Genomic DNA, 20063 nt, shown 5'->3' with positions numbered 1-20063 from the left:
AGCTTAAGAAGCGTCTCTTACTATTAGATTTAAACACTAAGAACCTCCTACGCATCTAATATAGGGCTTACTTAGAGAAGGTTAAAACTAGTTAATCTAATATAGATAAGTAGTTTAAGGATTAGCAGGCTCTCTATACAAAAGCTTAAGCGTTTAAACTTTATAAAGTTAAGAGTAATCTCGCTATTACTAACTTTCTAGATACGTTAGCGGCAAAGATTGCTCTTAACTAGGCACGCAATTTATAATAAGTAATCACAACTGCGTTAGCTATAGGTTAGCTAACTATAAGCCTTAATAATATAGCTAGAGTGTTTAATTAACTATATAAGAGCACGAAGCGTCTAGCAGAAACTGTAGATTAACTAAATTATTCTCTATAATTAGTAGTAAATCTGCTTTAAGCGGAGGAAATTCTAGAGAATTAACTAGAGGACTATAGAAGTATTATCTATGCAAACCTAGTAAGCTATCCTATTATTAGGAGGCTATTAAATACTATAGGCTGTAATAAGTAATTACTAGAAATTCTAATCTTCAACTTACTCTAATCTATCTATCTAATGTAAATACTAGGATAATTAACTAAAGGCTTTATAGCTCTAAGTTTTTAACGCTACTTATGTAGCTAAAATAAGCTAAATAGAGGACTAATTCTACTTAGTAAACGTCTAAGAAGTCTAAGACTATAAACACTATTATAGCTTATAATATTAATCCTCGCACTTTAAGGAATCTAAGTAATACTATCTTTAACCTTCACTATAGTGGTTACCTATTTTCCTATAGCACGATCTTCGACGGCGGTAGCGCGCTCTACCTTAACATGTTTGATAAGCGAGCCGCCAGTACAAGCGAGCCGCCACCTAACCAACTTTCTACACCTCTCCTATCTTAACATACAATGGCTCTACGCAGCGCGCCTCAATTAGCTTCAAATGAAGTAGATATACAGCTTGCTATCTCTTCTATTAATGCGCATCAAATTAATAGTGCTTCTACTGCTGCAGCTATATATAAGGTCCCACGTACGACACTACGTAACCGACGCGCTGGTATACCTGCACGACGCGATTGCCAGCCCAACTCAAGGAAGCTTACCCAGAGAGAAGAGGAGGTGATTATCAGCCATATCCTTCACCTAGATCTACGTGGATTTGGGCCTACCTACGTTGATGTACGAGATATGGCTGATAAGCTGATGGCTGCACGCGGCGCTAGCCTGGTTGGCATCTACTGGCCGCGCAACTTTGTCAAGCGTACAGATAGCCTTCGGACGTGTTTCAACCGAGCGTACGATAGGCAGAGAGCTCTCTGTGAGAATCCAGCCCTTATCCAACGCTGGTTTAAGCTAGTAGAAGAGACAAAGACTGAGCTTGGTATCTGCGATGAGGACACATACAACTTTGATGAAGCTGGCTTTATAATGGGCAAGATTACAACGCAGCTGGTTATAACAGGATCAGAGAGAAGAGGCAGGCCAAAGAGTATTCAGCCAGGCAATCGCGAGTGGGTAACGCTGATCGCTGCCATCAGCGCTGGTGGCTGGTCAGTGCCACTATTCCTTATCTTCGCTGGCTAGTACTACCTATCAGCCTGGTATGAGGAGGATATCCCACGCGACTGGGCGATCGCAGTCAGCGACAATGGCTGGACGAATAATGAGCTTGGAGTTGAGTGGCTAAAGCACTTCAACGCTCACACGCAGGCTCGTACTATAGGCGCGCGTCGCCTGCTTATTATTGATGGCCATAGGAGCCACTAGTCTCTAGAGTTCCAGGAGCTCTGCAAGGAGAACAATATCCATACGCTCTGTATGCCTCCTCACTCATCTCACCTACTCCAGCCACTTGATGTTAGCTGCTTCTCGCCATTGAAGCGCGCGTACAGCCGTGAGGTGGAGAGCCTCATGCGCAACCACATCAACCACATCACTAAGCTAGAGTTTCTGCCAGCGTTTAAGGCTGCGTTTGATCGAGCGTTCACGCCAGCCAACATCTGCTCAGCCTTCCGCGGCGCAGGCCTTGTTCCTCTACAACCAGAGGCTGTTCTATCAAAGGTAGATGTACAGCTGCGTACACCTACTCCTCTAGCAGCTGCTCTACCAGAGGCTCCCTGGGTAGCTCAAACACCAAGCAACGCGCGTGAGCTTGAGGCTTAGTCAAGCCTTATATGTAAGCGCGTGCGCCAGCATAAGAGCTTATTACTAGCTTCGATCATTGAGGCGATTGACCAGCTAAAGAAGGGCGCTGAGGTGATGATGCTCTCTGCTGAGCTGATGCGCGATCGGATCTCTAGTCTTGAGAAGGCCAACAGCGCAGCCTCAGCGCGTAGGCAGCGCTCTAAAAGGCGTATACAGAAGCATGGAGTACTCACAAAGGGAGCTGGAGAGGATATACTGGCTCAAAATGAGGCTGACCAGCAGATTGCTCATGAAGAGCGTCAAGGAGGAGCGCGATCAGGCGTCAGCCAGCGGGCTCAAAGGCGCTGCACTAGGTGCAAGGAGACTGGGCACAACTCACGCACATGCAACACTAATACTATTAATATAGAGTAATCTACTGTATCAATATCTAGCAATAGTATTATCGCGTTGTTGAGATGCGTCGCTTTGAAGTTGCAAAAGTTTGGTTAGGTGGCGGCTCGCTTGTACTGGCGGCTCGCTTATAAAACATGTTACTAATAATTAGAACATTAGTCTTAGGAACTTATAAGAAGTGCTTAGACTACCTAATAGTTAAGGCTAGTACTTAATCTTTACTAGTCTTAGGGGTAGGTAATTAACGATTTAAAGATTTCTTCAATAGACTAGATAGTCTATAGGACTTACTACTTAAGAATATTATAGTTATTAAAGAATTTTATATCAACATTATTTCTAAAGCCTTACTAATGAAGGTTAGATTCTAGTACACTAGTTATAATTAGACTATCCGTTCTAGAGACATAGAGTATAGCATTATCCTTAGAAAGCTTTACGTTACCTATAACCTTGTCTTTATTAAATATAAATTATCCTATTATTCTTCTATTCTACTATTAATGAATAGTGTAAGATAATTAGCTTAGCTAAAACTTCGATTAAATGATAAGTTTTTGTAGTATTAAAGATTAGGCTACCTAGGTTAGAAAGCTTTATTGGCACTCGCCTAAGCTGTCTAGAATGTTAAGATTAAAGGCACCTAACAGCTAGAGTATAAGTAATATACTACTACTTATACTATATAGGTGATCTCTTAGAGACTAAAAAAGCGATCCCCCTAACTATTATATTAAGTCTCGTAGGATCTGTTTAATTTTCTAACGGGATAATTAAATAAGTAGTTTACTCTAATTATTAAAGAAGATTTTTTAGGTAAAGTCTTTAATTATAATGTCTAAGGGAAGACTTAATTAAGAATCATATAGGTAATTATAGCTTTTAAAGCTTCGGTATAATATAACTTATTGTCGGATCGTGAGTATCGGTAGAGGCGTCGGCTGCTTGACACTTCGGCCCGACTTCGGCCCACCTTGCGCAGAGCTTAGGTGTACCTTTGTAGCAGCTATGTTCGTAGACAATCAGAATACGAATACAAATACCAGTCACCAGAAGAACCTCGTTGTTATTCACCCGTACGATCGTACAAGGCCTACCAACACTGATTAGTGATTGCATGGCAGTCACAGACAGTTAGGTTAGAAGAGACAGATCCTATAACCCCGCGCGTTCCCTAGATCGCCTATATTAGCGGCGGAGTTATCTGTGCTAAGCTCACTGTTAGCTGTATCAGGCGTCTCCCCCTGCCCGAGACCGACCGTTATAGCTGTATCAGAGCGTTCCCAGACGCAGTCCATACACGCACCGACCCCCACTTGGTCGCGCCATTGACCCGTGTACAACCCACGACCACCGACGAGTCCCTGGCGAACGCAGCCAGCAAGGCACACGTCAACAACCCACGACTACCGACGCATCCCCGGCGAACACAGCCGGCACGGCACGCGCCAAAAACAACAACAAAATAGTGAACGATACAAGCAGCAGCAATGGTGGCCGCTGCAAGCTCACACGAGAGGAGCTGCTAGGAACCACTAATCTAAACGCAAGAGATTGGCGCTTTATCGACCCAGAACTGTGGGACGAGGATGTGAAAGCCCCAGACGACGAGGTGGACGCAACCGCAGCGACGACGTACATGGCGCGCGCGATCGCGGACTACACAGACCGGCCCACAGCAGATGCAGAGCTCTTTGGTGAGTTTTGGCAGGATTTTCAAGGATGGACAGAAGCTATGTTTATGCGTGCGCATACGATCTACACGAAGGAGCTAAAGCGGATCCTCCGCTTTAAAGGCGTGTACACCGGTCGTGCTAATATGCCTCCAATAGAAGCCGTCTTAGGATTGCTGAATAGCGAGGATTGTCCGCAGTGGCTGGAAGACTAATTCCGGCGCACTGTATTTGACAAGCGGTTAGCCGCATACATGCTCTTACAGCGGCTACTACTAGGACAACGTGCTGCAGGATTAGTACAACCTACGAACGTAGGGACAGCAAGTTAGGCCCAGAGCTAAGCCTTCGCAATAGCAAGAGATCGGAAGATGGAGAAACAGCAAATTCACACCTAAGATTAGACCTACACCTGTGCCTAGGTTAGCCTACAACTAGCAGAGCTACGTACGGAAACAATTAAGCGCGCACTAACAACTCTAGAAGAATGCAAGGGTATTACAACTCGCGCAGTAGACGCTGCCGATTTATCTGCGGACACAGCAAGCTTTAGCAGCACTCTAGAGACAGCCCGCAAGACGAAGCTAGAGCTAATTGTCTAAGACTCTTAGTTTGTTAAGCCTCTGCCCTTAGACAAGCAGCAACCTTCTACCTTTCCCTTACAGGCGGTTGAATCGTTGAAACTACCACTAGCAATTAAATTACCAACCACTGCACCGCTAACGCTGGCGAAAAGTACACAGGCAGTCTAGTTGCGCAAGCAACGCCGCCCGCCTAGGGCTAGGATCAAGTTCGTGGAGTGTTCAGCTTTAAACTGTTTGACCTAGTCGTGCACGACAGGCATAGCATCTTCAAGTCACGCCTAGTACGTAAGGTCAAGGGAAAGACAACCAAGCCCTATGAGAAATCCCGCCTGGTTATCTAAGGCTACCAGGACCACGGCAAAGAGGCTATCCTAACGCAATCTCCAACCATCCAGCGATGCAGCCAGCGCCTGATCATGTCGCTGGCGCCCGAGATGGTACAACGCGGAATGAACATCGAGCTTCGTGACATCACGCAGGCGTATCCCTAGGCGCAGACAACCCTGAAGAGGACGATACTCGCACATCTTCCTACTGAGCTGGTACCACGTTTAAATAGAGGTTTAATAATAGGTACAAGTACTTCTCGTATATAAAGTGTATTTGCAAATGTTATAGAGTCCTAAAGATATCCAGTTATGTGTAACTTAGATCTTCTTCCTATCTGGATAGCTCCCTAAACACCTATTAAGATATCGCGGGCTATATCTCTGTTAGTAAGCTAGATAAAAATGTACTAAATTACTTCTTATATATAGGATCTTTTTAGCTAAGATTCTAATATCCTATTAAATACGTATAGATCTATATAGCTTTTAAATTAGAAGTTATTTTACTGTATATAAAAAGTTATTGCAAGGGTCTCACAATAGTCAGACAATTGATGTATGTGGAGTAACAAAGTTATTGCAGTAGAGAGCTCGTAAGGAGCGTAGGAGCGAATATGTACCTGGGAGCATGGTCCATTAAGTGGTCCATGCGTCGGAACGGTTCCGAGACGGAACGCTCACGTCACGAATCCGTGACACGTCCCCCCCCCTAAAGCGCTCAAAGTTCCGCTTAAGCGCGAACAACAAGGTGAACAATAGGTGCCTCTTTATAAGGATACCTGTTAAAACCACTCACAAGATGCCAGCAATCCCTTAAAAGCCTACTAGGGCCACGAGGACGCCGTCGTTATCGTAGTCGTAGAATGTGATGTGTAGTCTAGGTTTGCTAGGATTGCGGTTATAATAGTCCTGCACTGAGTCCTTGCAGCCTCGCAGGTTAGTATAGGCCTACCATGGCTCTAATTAATTATCTCTAACCTATTCTACCTTGTATTATAGAAGGCCTTACTAGCTAGTGTAGGGATTAATAAAGTTGCGTCGTATGCGAGAGTCAAGAACCTAGGATACGATGTATTCGATGTGGCCGTCGTTGTCAAGATAGACTTCTAGGGGTGCAGTATTAGCCGCTTAGGGCTAGTCTAGCAGCGCGTTGTCTTCGTAGGCTTGTAGGAGCTATAGGTAGAAAGCGGGAAAGACAGCTTTAAGCTGCGGCGGCAGGTCTAATTCGTAAGCTATATTGTTAATAAACTACGTAATCTAGTATAGTTCTATATTCTTATAGTTAAGCGATTTAACTAGTCGCTTAGTCTTAATATTCTTTGCGTTTAGCATTACCTAGTCGCTAATAGCAAATCTTAGTGCAGGGGACTAGTTCGCATCTACAAACTCCTTTATCTTGTCTTAGCTCTATAGGATCTGCTATCGCAGGAAGGTGCAGGTAGTGTTAATACGTTGTGCGAGCGCGTCGGCGTTGCGCTGCTGTTGTGCGACAGTAGGTGTAGAATTAAGTGGTTAATAGTTATGTGTGGGTTCTAGACTAGATCTCGGCTGGCGGCCCTTAGTAGCGAGAAATAGACTTAAGCCTATTATAGAGCTTATCGCTAAGTTAGCTTTAAACTTAGCTAATAGTAATAGCTGCGCCTAATTAGTCTAGAGGTAATTAACGTACGACCTTAGGTAATGCTTAAGGTCCGCATTCGCGTTCTCTGTCTATCCATCGGTCTCTAGGTAATAGGCTGTAGAGAGCTTAGGGCGAGTATTAACTCTCTTGCACAGGCGGTTCTAAAAGTGCGACGTAAATTGCCGTCTCCTATTAGACACTATAGTGCGAGGGTATCCTTCCTCTTTCTATATGTACTCTATAAACTTGTCAACGACAGTGAGGACCTCTAGGTTTTCTATAGCGATGAATTTATTTATCTTAGATAGTTAGTCTACTACTACTATAATGTGGCGGTAGGAGTAGCTACACTAACTTAATTTAGGCAGCGGTGTAATAAAGTCGATTAATATATTATCCTAATACTAAGTAGGTATAAGGGGGGGGTGCAGTAGTCTATACTTAGCAGTGCGGTTTATCTTAGACCGCTTACAGGTTATATAGTTGTTCGTGAACTAAGCAATCGTGTTAGTTATGCCTTGCTAATAGTACTAGGTGCTAACTTGTTTATACGTAGTAGTACAGCCACCGTGGCCGCTAGGGAGGCTGTCGTAGAAGTGCTTTATAATGCGGGTGCAGAGCTTCTCGCTAAACAGCGTAACTAGGCGACTATTACTAATAAACAGCTTACTATCGTCGCTTACCTCTAAGTTACTTAGTTTAAGGCGTATGCCTTCTATAATAAGGTAGTGCGGGATCCAACGGTCTCCGTTTTCTAACGCCCTCTTAATATCGGTGAGACGCTAGTCGCTAAGGCAGAGTTCGTAGGTGACTTTATCGAGAGGCTGCTCGTTAGCTCCGACGATGTTATTGTATAGATCTAGGCTACCCTAGAGGGAGAAACGGGCTAGTCTAATAACCGGGGTAGCGTAAGATAGCGTCGCGCCTTCTCCTATTTCTTAGAGGAGAGTAAGAATTAACCTAAGGTCGCAGGTGTTGTCGCCTATGTAGAGTCTAGCGAGACGTATCGCCGCATAGCTACCTCTATCTTAGCGATGTTCACCTAGGATAGTTTAACATTAGTGTTAGATGCGATTATTAGTGATCTTGTCTAGTAGGTCTCTAGTACGGCGTGTTAGACTGTTAGGTTTTGTACCCTGTTTACTAGACCTGTAGTAGATCTTAAAGTCGAACTCTTCTAAGAACTTAGCCTATTAGGCTTAGCAGCGGTTTAGGTTCCTCTTAGTGCAGAAGAACTCTAGGCCTCGATAATTAGTAAGTACCTCTACTAAATTAGGAACGCTAGCGAGCTCAGGCCTCCACTCCTTAAAGGCTCGTACTATCGCGAGGAGTTCCTTGTCGTAGATCTCGTAGTTGCATTTAGTAGGTGTCATCTTCTTTGACAGGTGCGCTACTAGGCGGACTGTGCCGTCGCTTTGGACTTGCGACAGGACCGCCGCGTAGACGTAGTCGGAGGCGTCGGACTCTAGGATACTCTTAAGGTCGGGGTCGAAGTGGGCGAGTACTACGTCGCTGTAGAAGGCTTTCTTTAATGCTTAGAAAGACCGCTTAGCTTTAGGGTTTATATAGAACAGCTTAGGGTCTCCTTAGGTTAAATAGGTAAGTAGTTTCGCAACGTTAAAGAATCTATAGATAAAGCACCTATAGAAGTTTGCAAAGCCTAGGAAAGCCTATACATCCTTAAGGGATTGCGGGAGCTTCTAGTCCTAGATTGCGCTAACTTTGTCTAGGTCTATTTTAATGCTATTAGTGGTGATAATAAGTCTAAAGAACTTTACTTCCGTCTGTGTAAACTCGGACTTAAGTATATCTATAGGAAGACTAGCGGCCGCTAGTTGTGAGACTACGCGGACTAAATAGTCCTCGTGTTGCTGCATAGTTTCGCTAAAGATAATAACGTTGTCTAGGTACGCTATGCAGAATTCGTCGAGGTACTCGTAAAGGACGTCGTTAATGTAGGCTTAGAAAGTCCCTGGGCTATTACACATCCTAAAGGGCATCACCGCATACTAGTATAGCCTATAGGGAGTGATAAAGGCAGAGAGGTGCTTGTGCTCTTCTTTAATCCGTATCTTGTTGAATGCAGCAATAATATTAACCTTAGAAAAGTACTTTAATTTTAATAGCTTTGCTAGCATATCTTAAATAAGCGGTAGGGCGTTTAAGTTCTAATAGTGTGGGCGTTAAGACCCTAGTAATCTACGCAGATCTAAATGCCTCTACTAGGCTTGCAGACTATAAGGAGGGGGGTAGCCTATACTAAAGTACTGCGCTCGACATAGCTCTTCTTAATTATATTATCAACGTAGAGCTTAACAGCTCGTGCCTTGTCGCGGGACATAGGGCGCAGCTGTTGTGAGGAGGGCGTAGGTGGTTGTCCTGAATCGCTAGGTTTAAGTTCGATCTTGTGGTCTAGATTGCCGCGATAAGGAGGCATCTTATCTACTTCCTTTAGATTAAACCCTTAATATAAGTGATAGAGGACTTTTAGAAGTTTATTAAGTATGTCTTGCTTAGACATGTAAGGTTATTCTATCTTATCTTAGAATTTCTCGTAGTCCTTAAGGAGCACTTTAACACCGGCATTTCGTAGTAATTATGTATCCTCCTACTCCTCGTCCGACATCTCAGCGAGCCGACAGATCTCTTCGTAGGAGGTGATGCTAATATCGTTATTCCTACATACAGCGGCAGCGGCTACTCGGCTAGATATATAAGAGACGTTAATTAGAGGAGGGGCTTTAGGGTAACGCGCTACTTTTTGGCAAGGATCTAGTGGTTGTAGGAGCGGTCGCTTCTAGTGGCGACTGCTCTAGGCGTGATAAGGACGGTAATCGTGTATACACTCGTAGAGGCAATGTTCTAAACTGAATGTTAAGGACATATTAGTCTAGTTAACCTGTAGTTTATAGGTCTAGAACTACGGGGTGCCTAGGATTATCTAAACACCTAAGAGCTTAGTTATATAAGCGAGAACGTCTTCTGTATAGTTACTAAAGGAGACTGTAACGCGAGCTATATAAGTTACGCTAATAACTTAGGAGCTATCCGTGAGTTCGAGAGTAGCGGGTTTATTAAGCGGTATAAGTTTATATTTATATGCGCGGGCATAAGAAGAATCGAGGAATAGAGAAGCACAGCTAGTGTCACCTATTATTTCGACGTGTTGTGGAGTAGAAGAGTAGTTCGATAATAAAATAGTTCCATTAAAGACTAATTGCTGACCCACGAGGGGTTAGTACACGTCACCGCGTATAGCGGCGGCAGCAATAGTTAAGATAGTGATCTAAGACCCTGTTATACTCTATTGTTTAAGAGCTTTAACACGATCTGCGATCGCCTTAAGGGTTAGATTAGGATTATCTTTAACATTAGTGCTATCTTCTACTAGGGGAAGGGACGTCGGAGAGTTAGTAATAAAGCGTTTTAGAGGTAACTCTTCTTCTTTATTGCTGTCTTCGACGTATAGGAACGGTAGTGAACTAGCTAGGGACTTAGGTATAAGGGGAATTAGTGCTAGTTGTGCTAGGGTTAGTTTCTTATGCCGTAGGGGTCCCTAGTAGCGACTATCGCCAGGGACAACTAGTTTTCTAGAGACTAGGGAGGAGTCTTAAGAGCATTTACCGCATTAACGCCGATAGCGGCGCCTTAGGGAGTTTTAGGACGAGCTAGGTCGCCTACAGGCTTGCCTCCGTTAGCGATTGCCTTTTCTAGGGCGTCCTGTACTTTAAGGAACGTGTTAAATAGTAAAGGGGCTTAACCTAAGTAATAGCCGCCTATAGCCTTATAGCTGTAGTTCTTACAGGTGTAGTTAAAACAACGGTTTATGTGGCGGAGGACCTTAACCTAAAGGTCGGTGCGGCCGCGTAGGCCTGCTCCTAACCTAGAACTGCTAGTGTTGTTAGAGGACGTGTTCTTGTTACCGCCGTTGTTGCCTCCACCGCCGCTACCGCTACTACGGCCTCCACCGGCTGTCGAGCGCGTGGGGTTAGCTTGTTTAAGGTAGCGGAGGATGTTGCAGAAATTAAGGAAGGTAAGATTAGGCTCTATAACCTTTATAGCGGTCTAGTCGCAGAACTATGTAGGGAGGCGATTACGCATAAATTAGATCTTTAGCGCGTCAGCCTAGCGGAGGGCGGAGGTGCCGACGTTAAAGCGGGCGATATACTCGCCTATAGACTCGCTGTGCTTTATGTAGGACTTGTTACTCTCGTAGAGCGCTTGCGCTTTAATTATAGTGTTAATGGTCTTAAAGACACTGTCTAGAATAGACTAGGCTTTATCACTATAGACGAACTCGACGCCCGGGTCTAGGAAGCTATACTAGATATATCCAAAGGCTTTCTCCTTAGTCTTCTATTAGATGTAGCTAAGCTTTTAGGCTTTAGTGGAGTAGTTACGGGCGTAGTCGTCAAACTAGTCGAGGACGTCCATCTTCTATTTAAGATAGTCGACGTGAGAGGTATCTTTACTAGAGAACACCTCAGGTTCTGGCTTCTTGGGCCTAGGTCGACGACGGTCGTCTTCGGCGGAGCGTGAGCGAGGGCGTGCGCGGCGAGCTGGGGAACGAGAGCGACGATAAGGGTTGAAGTCCTCCTCATCATCCGGCTCAGAGTCTGAGTAATGGGGGGGAGTAGGGCCAGCGCGTGTGCATTTAGCAGGTTTAGCCGCGGCCTTAGCCTTTCGCAGCTAGACTAAAAGAGAGTTTATAGTCGCTTAGGTAAGTTAGTAAGCTTTAAATTCTTCTTAGTACTTTATTTTGTAGCTAGCTTTGCTAACGGTAAGCTGCTTAACTTTCTCGCACACTTGTTAATAGTTCTAATAATTAGTGTGGGCAGTGCCTCAAACGTCGCGAAGTTGTTTAGTAAGGCGCGTGACCTAAGCGTCGGCGGCGCTTAGCTGTTCTTTAGCGACGCGGAGCTCGTCCTTAAGAACCTCGTACCTAGAATAGGCATTGGCAAGGTCGCCCTTATAGCCTTCTAGCCCTTCCTAGGTATCTTGTGCTATGTCGCGTAGTTTGTAGATAACTCGCGATTAGTTGAGGAGCTAGTTACAGGCGCGGTCGTAGCGTTGGCGTTCGTGGAGTAAGTCGCGCTATATATCCCTAACTTAAGTCACTATGTTAGAATAAAGCAAGACTAGCTTATTGCTAGCGCTGAGGTCTTCTAAGGTAGTAATGTTAACTTCCTCCTTCTTACTAGCTATACTGTCCTAGTTAGTTTCCTATATATTATATGTGGCGGGATCGTTATCCTGTGGGACGACGAAGGTGGTAGATGGTTAGTTCTCGAAGTTAATACGACTAGTAGAAGGTGATAGGGAGCGCGACGGAGCTAGGCTTGCCTAGGCTTTGGCGCCGAGGTCGGTGTCGTTATTAGCGCACGCCTAATAAAGGTGCTTACTAAGGGAGGGGTAGCGGACGGTCTAAAGTTCTAAGAACTATCAACCTTGTTGTGTAGTTGTTGGAGGAGCGAACGCGACTTTCCTAGCGGGAGAATAGGTAGTAATCGTAGTTAGTAGCTTAGAGGGCTTATCTTCGTCGTTAGAGATATTAAGCCTTTGTTTAGGTGCCTAGGGGCTGTCGACAAAGTTGTCGTTAAGCGCATCGTCGCCGTAGTAAGAAGAGTTCTATTAACCTAGGACTGTGGGGATGCGCTCTGTGACGTTGGGTTTACTAAAAGAGCGGCTAACAGTAGCAGGAGCGCGGAAGAGGTCCCCTTGTAAGGGCTGGAATTAGGAAGTTGCGTGGGTATAGACAGGGGGCTGAGAGTTCGTGCCAGAGGCGGTCGTGTTGCTAGGCGCGTCCTCGTGAGGGTCGCTAGTAGGTTTACGGGCGCGATTCGCGGCCGCTATAGTTAAACGCTAATAGCTTAGAACAGCGGTTAGTGTTATAGGCTTAGAGGTCTCGGGGGTCTCTTGTCGCTGAGAAGCGCGGTGTGCGGGACTAGGTTCGCGGGATACTTTAGGGTGCGGGGAGTCTGGGTTCGCCATGTCAGCGGCGGTGGCGGCGGCGGCTGTCTCTTAACAGGCGTCGCTAAGGCAGGGTTTAATTAACTGCAATAACGTGTAAGGGTCTCACAATAGTTAGACAATTAATGTATATAGAGTAACAAAGCTATTGCAGTAGAGAGCTCGTAAGGAGCGTAGGAGCGAATATGTACATGGGCGCATGGTCCATTAAGTGGTCCATGCGTCGGAACGGTTCCGAGACGGAACGCTCACGTCACGAAACCGTGACAGTTATACTTAGATTTTTAGCTTACTTTTTTCTACTCTTAAACACTACTAGAGTTACGCAGACGTAAGCTTACTTAGCATACTTTTTAGTAACCTATCTTAAAGAAAATGTTCTTAGCTTTTTAGTGAACCAAAAATTATCAGTCTAGCTAGTCTAGTTCTTTAGATATAGAGCTTAGAAAAAGGTAAATTTTAAAAAGTCTCTTTCTTTTTGTCACCCGACTGTAGTTATCCGCTATGCCTTTAAGATTATTACTAGTGAACTAGGCACTACTACTCTACCTAAACACTAGCTCTAGATAGCTATTAAAGCTATTAATAATAATACTAGCCCTAACAGCCTTATCCTAACCCTCCTCGTCTTTAGGACATATCCCTAACTCGTAAAGACCTCCCCTCCGTCCCTATTAATCGCAGCCTAAGCTACCGCTGTACACAAAGCTATAAGTAGGATCTATAAGCTTGAGGCTGCGACATAGGTTTAGGATGCGCTAGTAACCCGCAATAGGCCTAACGTTACTAAGGTCCTCCTCCTCCTACTCTAGAGCGACGTTAAGGTCCAGCGTAAGAACAAGGGATAAACTAGCCCTTATGTCAAAAGGGTAAAGTGGAGGACGTTCGCTAATAGACTTATGTAATGCTATTAGGTAGAACTAGCGGAAGTAGAGAACTAGATTTATAAAGTAATGAAAGAGGAGTTAGACACCGAGCTAGTAGAGGTGTCTATAGAAGATTATATACAGATACCTAAGTGCTCTAGAAGATTCTTCTTACTAAGCGTAATACTTAGGCTGCGTAATCTATTATGTAATAGATTACGCGTACAGAGTAAGCACACGTAAGCTTATTAATCCCTAACTATATCTAGTATAGTATCGGTCCGTCCAACGTAAGCTTATTTATGCCTATCTTTACAACTGACCTAACGCCCTAGAACACCTAGTAAACTAATCTAGGGGGGTGAAGATCGTTAGGGTCCCTACGGTAAAATGCGATGCTTATAGGATATTAAAGTCGAAGCGAATAATATGACAGACGCCCTAGACTATTTTAGAAAGTCTAGGAGAGCGAGTTGCAATTAACTTTCACGACTAGGAAGAAGAAAGTACGATTAAAGAGAAGAGTTAGATGCTTATTTACTACCGCGTTACAGGATATATATAGGATATATATAGGATTTCTATCTTAGTAATAACTAAATAGTAAGAGTTATCCTTAAGAGCCTTAAGATGTTCGTTACCTTTATAATAAATCAATTTAGTATAATAGTAAAGGTTATTAAGATAGATAACGAGATATTTTCCGTAAAGCTAGAGGTCGCTAGATAGTGCAGAACAAGAGGTATAGTACTCGAGCCTTCCGCCCCTAATACGCAAGCGCAAAACGGAGGAGCCGAACGCTTAGGGGGTGTAGTAAAAGAAAAGGGTCGAGCAATACAACTTAATACACATCTACCGTAGAACTAATAGCTAGAAATCGCCTAGACCACCGTCTACTTACATAATAAGACGCTAAAATATTAGAACCGCTATAGATCTCTATACGAGATATACTTTACGGTAATTACTTTCTAGAACGGAGTTATTACATTACTACGTAAGCCTAACCTATCGCATTTACGAGCGTACAGCTATAAGGCATTTACGATAACGGATAACACGAAGCGAGGAAAAGGACGTCTATAGAGATTTAACCTAAAAGCCTAAATAGGGTACTTAGTTAGTTATCGTTCAACGAGTATATTCTAAGTATAGGTACTATCTATAGGCAAGGTTATTAGCACTCGCGATGTTGTATTCGACGAGGAAGTTATATATAGTAGAGAGTATAAAGAGGTTATAGATAATCTTATACATAGCACTATAGAAGAGATAGCAGCATAGATTTGAACTATTAAACTACCTCCTAGACTAAATCCCACACGGGAAGAACTTAGAACTTTCTACAAAGATAAGACTATTGCTAGAGCGCTAGAAAATAGGCGGCTCGAGTATAATAGGGTGGGAAAGAAGGTAGTACCTTATCTAACGCTACTATATACGCCCCTACTAGCAGCACTACTTACTTAAATGCTAACTAATATATAACAACCCTTTAGGGACGATAATACTAGAGGCTACGGCCTACAATCTAAAGAGACTGCCTACGGGAAATAAGGTCTTAACACTAGCTACGGCGAACATAGTATACAGACTGGCGCACAGCGCGAACATAGTCTATCCGCAGGCGTTCTACGCGGATAATGCAATGCTAGAGGCTACGGCCTACAATCCGAAGAGACTGCCTAAAGGAAATAAGGTCTTAATACTAGCTACGGCGAACATAGTATACAGACTAGCGCACAGCGCGAATATAGTCTATCCGTAAGCGTTCTACGCAAACAATACGATGCCGGAGGCTACAGCCTATAATCTAAAGAGACTACCTACGGGAAATAAAGTCTTAACACTAGCTACAGCAAATAAGGTCTTACGAGTAGTATCCTCTATCTAGAATATAGGATGTTAAAGGAGCTATAGGCAGCCGCCTTTATAGTAGGCACTAAGGCAGGAAACGTTTAAAACTTAGTAAGAGAGCGACTAGATAAGGCAAAGCTTAAACGTATAATACGAAATAGCAAGAAGCCTTATTATAGCTAGCCACTACTAACTCCCTAATCGAACGGCCTACTAGAGAATTACGAGTTATTCTATCTTTTTAAAGAGGCTAAGATTACACACCTTTAGAGCTATAAGGAAACTAGATCTTAGTTAGAGGTCTTAGCAAAGATAGCTTAGAAGACTAACTAGTAGGTACTAGACTTAATGTAGGTATATACCTATAAATTTAATAAGCACCATTAATTCTAGAAGTATAAGGAGCGATTAGTAGTGCGTAGAGACTAGCAACGAAATATCACTGCATAAGAAACCTACGCTACTATACTAGCCGGAAGATCGTTTTAGATGCTAGTGTTAATTGCGGCTTAGTTTAACCTAGAGCTAAAGCAATACAACGTATTAAACGCTTTCGTGAACGTAGATATTAATTGAATAGTATATATACGGATACCCCTAGGATATAAGAAGTGGGGAATAATACTATAACTAAATAAAGCGCTGTACGGCTTATAGATCTCGCTATTACTCTAGCAAAGATACTTTACTACCTTCCTTCTAGAAATCGGGTTCTCGCTAGTTCCCTACGAACCTTGCTATACAATCTAAAATAGGGTGTTTATCTTCTTTTATATTAATAATATTATCCTTGCCTTTTCGAAATAGCACGCGGAAGTAGCTTAGAGAGTAAAAGAGGAACTAAAACAGTAATACACCCTAACTAGAGGAAAGAATTTATAGTGGTTTTTAGGAGTAGAAGTTATATAGGACTAAGAGAGCGAAAGATCTAGCTATTATAGAAAGCTTATATTAAGAAAATTATACGGCTAGCAATAAATAAGGACTAATAATATAACATACTAATAGGTAGAGTTAAACTAGTTATACGTAAGGGTTTAGCGACTCCTAGAGAGATTAACTTATGTTAACGCAAGATTAGATTGTTACTCTTCGCCGCCGTTAACACCCGACCTAATATCGCATTCCTAGTATCACGACTCGCCTAGTTCCTTATAAGCCCTAGTCTACTATATTAAGAAGCCGCTAACTAAGTGCTGTTATACCTAGAGTTAACCGAGCTCCTATCCTTGTTATTTAGAGGAGACGACTAATTAGTAGTAGCTAGCAATTTATCCTTTACAGATAACACCGCAGATCGTAAGAGCTCCTAAGGGTACGTTATTAAGCTATTTAGAGGACTAATCGCATAGAGGGCGAATAAATAAGATACTATTATAACATCTACGACTAAAGCAGAACTCCTCGCGCTATCGTAAGTAGCTAAGAAGTCTATATTTATGCGGATGCTACTAGAGGAGCTTCGGTTAGAGTTAATAGAGAAGATAATTACGATATAGTGCGATAATACGCAGACGATCTAGCTAATTAACGAGGAGATCTCTTAGCTAACAACGAAACTCCGTTACGTGAATATCCATAATTACTAGCTAAGGCAAGAGGTAAAGTAAAAGTCTATTAGAGTCGTATATATACTATCTAGCAAAATACTCGCCGATAGTTTTACGAAGACCCTGCCTGCTAACAACTAGCCCTAGTTCTTAACGCAGGTTAGACTAGTTAAAGTAAAGGAACGAGACGTAGAGGAAGTAGATCTAGAGGAAATTCTAGAGAAGATGGAAAGTCTTATTATATAGTCTAGTATAAATGTCGCAAAGACTACTCTAGCTTAGGCTGCTAAGGAGCGCCGAGCTAAGGGGGTGTATTAGATTAAGGCGAGGTTTTGCTTTATGATCGAGCCGATGGTGGTTAGGGAAGGATATGAGACCCCCAAACCAGGGCTAGCGCCGGGACTTAGCACTGCCAAGCCCGAGGCGAGGCCACCTCCCACAGACAGAGCCGTAGACAGAGACAGACAATAGACACCTCGATCCGACCCCATAAAAATCTGACACGTATAGAGGCTTAATTACGACCATAATTATCCCGTCTAGGTACAATCCGCGGAGCTAAATAGGGAGATTAGCGATAATAGTCTACTAGAGGGTACTATTAGACTAGGTATACGCCTAGGTGATATCTTAGAGCTACAGTATCATGCCCTTAGCAATAAGAGACAGAGCGAGGGCAATAATAAGACGTTAGCTCGCTCGCTAGATAGTAGGGCTTTAGGTAAGGACAAGAGCCTTATTGCTGTTATTGTAGCCCTAGATAATTAGCTAGGATTTTTTATAGGGCTAATTAGTAGTCTTACCCTTTACCTTATTAACGATACGCGACTAAAAGATATAGATACTACTATAGATCTTAGGGTTATATACTTTAAACTTAAAAACGCTAGAAGCGATAAGTGCGTTAATATTAGTCTAGGTTAGCTTCTTAAAGGGCTGCCCTAGCGTAGTAATCTTGCTAGTAGATCGTAAGGTATAAGTAAGGACGAGGTTATCCTATTCTCTCTATGTTAGATATGCTGCGTAGAGAGTTCCGCTAGAGGTAGTTATTGCCTAGAGTAATAGCTTAGGTTTATTCTTAGATCCCTTAGGTCGACCACAACCTTATTAAGCTAGAGGTTGTTCTAGGACGTAGTTACTATCTCTATTAGCGAGGCTGCCGTTGTTATCCTGCCTATACAGCTAGGGCGATACAGCCCCTAAGTATAGTTAGGGGGGTACGTGTCTATTATTATAGTAGTATAGGTGGACAACAGTAGTCTAAAAGGTTATTAGCTTACCGTTAATCTTAACGATCGCGGTAGTGCTATCTAGGTTTAGCCTAAGTAAGGTGTAAGGTGTTGTAAAGATAGGCATAAATAAGCTTACGTTGGACGGACCGATACTATACTAGATATAGTTAGGGATTAATAAGCTTACGTGTGCTTACTCTGTACGCGTAATCTATTACATAATAGATTACGCAGCCTAAGTATTACGCTTAGTAAGAAGAATCTTCTAGAGCACTTAGGTATCTGTATATAATCTTCTATAGACACCTCTACTAGCTCGGTGTCTAACTCCTCTTTCATTACTTTATAAATCTAGTTCTCTACTTCCGCTAGTTCTACCTAATAGCATTACATAAGTCTATTAGCGAACGTCCTCCACTTTACCCTTTTGACAAGGTCTAGGGTGGCTAAGTCTCTTATGCTAGACTATAGCCTTAGCTTATTTTTATATAGCTATCCTGCGCGTTAGCTGCTGCGTTAAAAACGCTACTCGCGCCTTAGCGTTATTAAGTTCTAGTATCTATTGTCTGTACTTCTCGTGTAGTACTGCTAGTTCGCTATCGTCAGACCGTTAGAAGATTATTAGGTTAGATTTAGTGTCCTACTAAAGACCTTGCTGGCGGAGTATCTAGAAGGAGACAAGACTGTAGTGTAGGTTAGGGTAGTAGGCGACGTTCTTGAGGTAGAGGAGACGGTAACCGTCTACGCTATCCACTCTTAGAGTAACTAAACTATATACCCTAATCTACACCCTTGTATTGCCTGCCTAGAGGAAGTCTCCTATTATTAGCGGTCGAATATCCGTAAATCGTCTAAGGTCGTTGCCGACATGTATAGTAGTTCTAGAGCCTATCATATAAGAACGTTAAAGTGGGTACTTAGATTCCTTTACTATAAATAATAAGGCAAATATTATAAGGTTAATCTAGCCTATATTCTAGCCTTCTAGTTACTTAATAGTATCCTCTACTAAAGTGCTCTATAACTTCTTAATCTAGGGTGTCCCTAATTTAGCTCTCTTAGCTCCTCTTATCTCTTGTTTGAGATTAGTGTCGCTATTAATTTAGTACTAAGCCATCGTCTTTAGTGTTTTACGTAGCTTCTACTAAACAGGGGCGTTGTGCGGAAACGCGTACTAATAATCCTTTAGTTTATGCTATTAGTCGCATACCTTGCATTGTTTCCTATCCTTGCCTAGTCTAGGAGTCCTTTAGCTTTTGACGCGACCTCGCTTTCCTAGGGCCTTTTCAGCGGCGTTATCTACGTCTTCGCCGTTTAGTTAAAGTTTACCTACTATAAAGGCAGCCTTTAGGACCTTATATTTAATTAGATGTAATAATAAAGCGTACTCTTAGAACTATTTAATTATCATCCGTACAGTGAAACGTGGGTCTTTATTTCCAGCAGCTATGAACGTGGTAGTCTATTCTAGTAATAGTTTAAGAACTGCTTTAACAAAGTCCTTAATAAACTCTTTGTCTTAGTATTTAGGTATACTAAGTGCCTTCCCTTCCGTAATTACATAGTCTATCTTAGTTAGCTAGGTCTCTTACTGTGCTAACAACCTCATCGGTTTTTAGGCTATAAGGTAACGTTCTCTTGCACGTTTAAGTTCCTCCTTTATATTAATCCTAACATTTGCGGCTAAAGTTTCGATCTACTACTAATAGGAAAGACCTACCTTACAGTATTTGTAGAAGAGGTGTTATAACACAGTCTTCCTTATATGCTTAGTAAGCTTTCTAAGTCTAGTCCGCTTTTATTAATATCTCTAGTTAAGTATTCTAAACTCTTCTAGTTATA

The 20063-nt window shown here is 42.8% G+C and overlaps 3 protein-coding genes across 3 annotated transcripts; 1 reads left to right on the top strand and 2 right to left on the bottom strand.

Moving 5' to 3' along the window:
• Window positions 1-904: 904 nt before the first annotated feature.
• PtrM4_129500 (uncharacterized protein) lies at window positions 905-4427 on the top strand (the record flags this gene model as incomplete). The annotated part of the gene is made up of 5 exons (XM_066108935.1): window positions 905-1541; window positions 1596-1712; window positions 1773-2144; window positions 2211-2464; window positions 3807-4427. The coding sequence occupies 5 exons, from the start codon at window positions 905-907 to the stop codon at window positions 4425-4427; spliced, it is 2001 nt and encodes a 666-aa protein (XP_065960927.1).
• Window positions 4428-7810: 3383 nt separating this feature from the next.
• PtrM4_129490 (uncharacterized protein) lies at window positions 7811-9183 on the bottom strand (the record flags this gene model as incomplete). The annotated part of the gene is made up of 3 exons (XM_066108934.1): window positions 7811-7936; window positions 8009-8268; window positions 9015-9183. 3 exons carry the CDS (start codon window positions 9181-9183, stop codon window positions 7811-7813), a joined length of 555 nt encoding a protein of 184 aa, XP_065960926.1.
• A 2000-nt stretch (window positions 9184-11183) lies between these two features.
• Window positions 11184-12737, bottom strand: PtrM4_129480 (uncharacterized protein; the record flags this gene model as incomplete). The annotated part of the gene is made up of 2 exons (XM_066108933.1): window positions 11184-11435; window positions 12624-12737. 2 exons carry the CDS (start codon window positions 12735-12737, stop codon window positions 11184-11186), a joined length of 366 nt encoding a protein of 121 aa, XP_065960925.1.
• Window positions 12738-20063: the final 7326 nt, after the last annotated feature.

The sequence above is a fragment of the Pyrenophora tritici-repentis genome, chromosome 7, assembly GCF_003171515.1.
Source record: "Pyrenophora tritici-repentis strain M4 chromosome 7, whole genome shotgun sequence".
Taxonomy (NCBI): Eukaryota; Fungi; Ascomycota; class Dothideomycetes; order Pleosporales; family Pleosporaceae; genus Pyrenophora; species Pyrenophora tritici-repentis.
The sequence above is the reverse complement of the archived record's forward strand: the minus strand, read 5'-3'. Positions and strand labels throughout refer to the sequence as shown.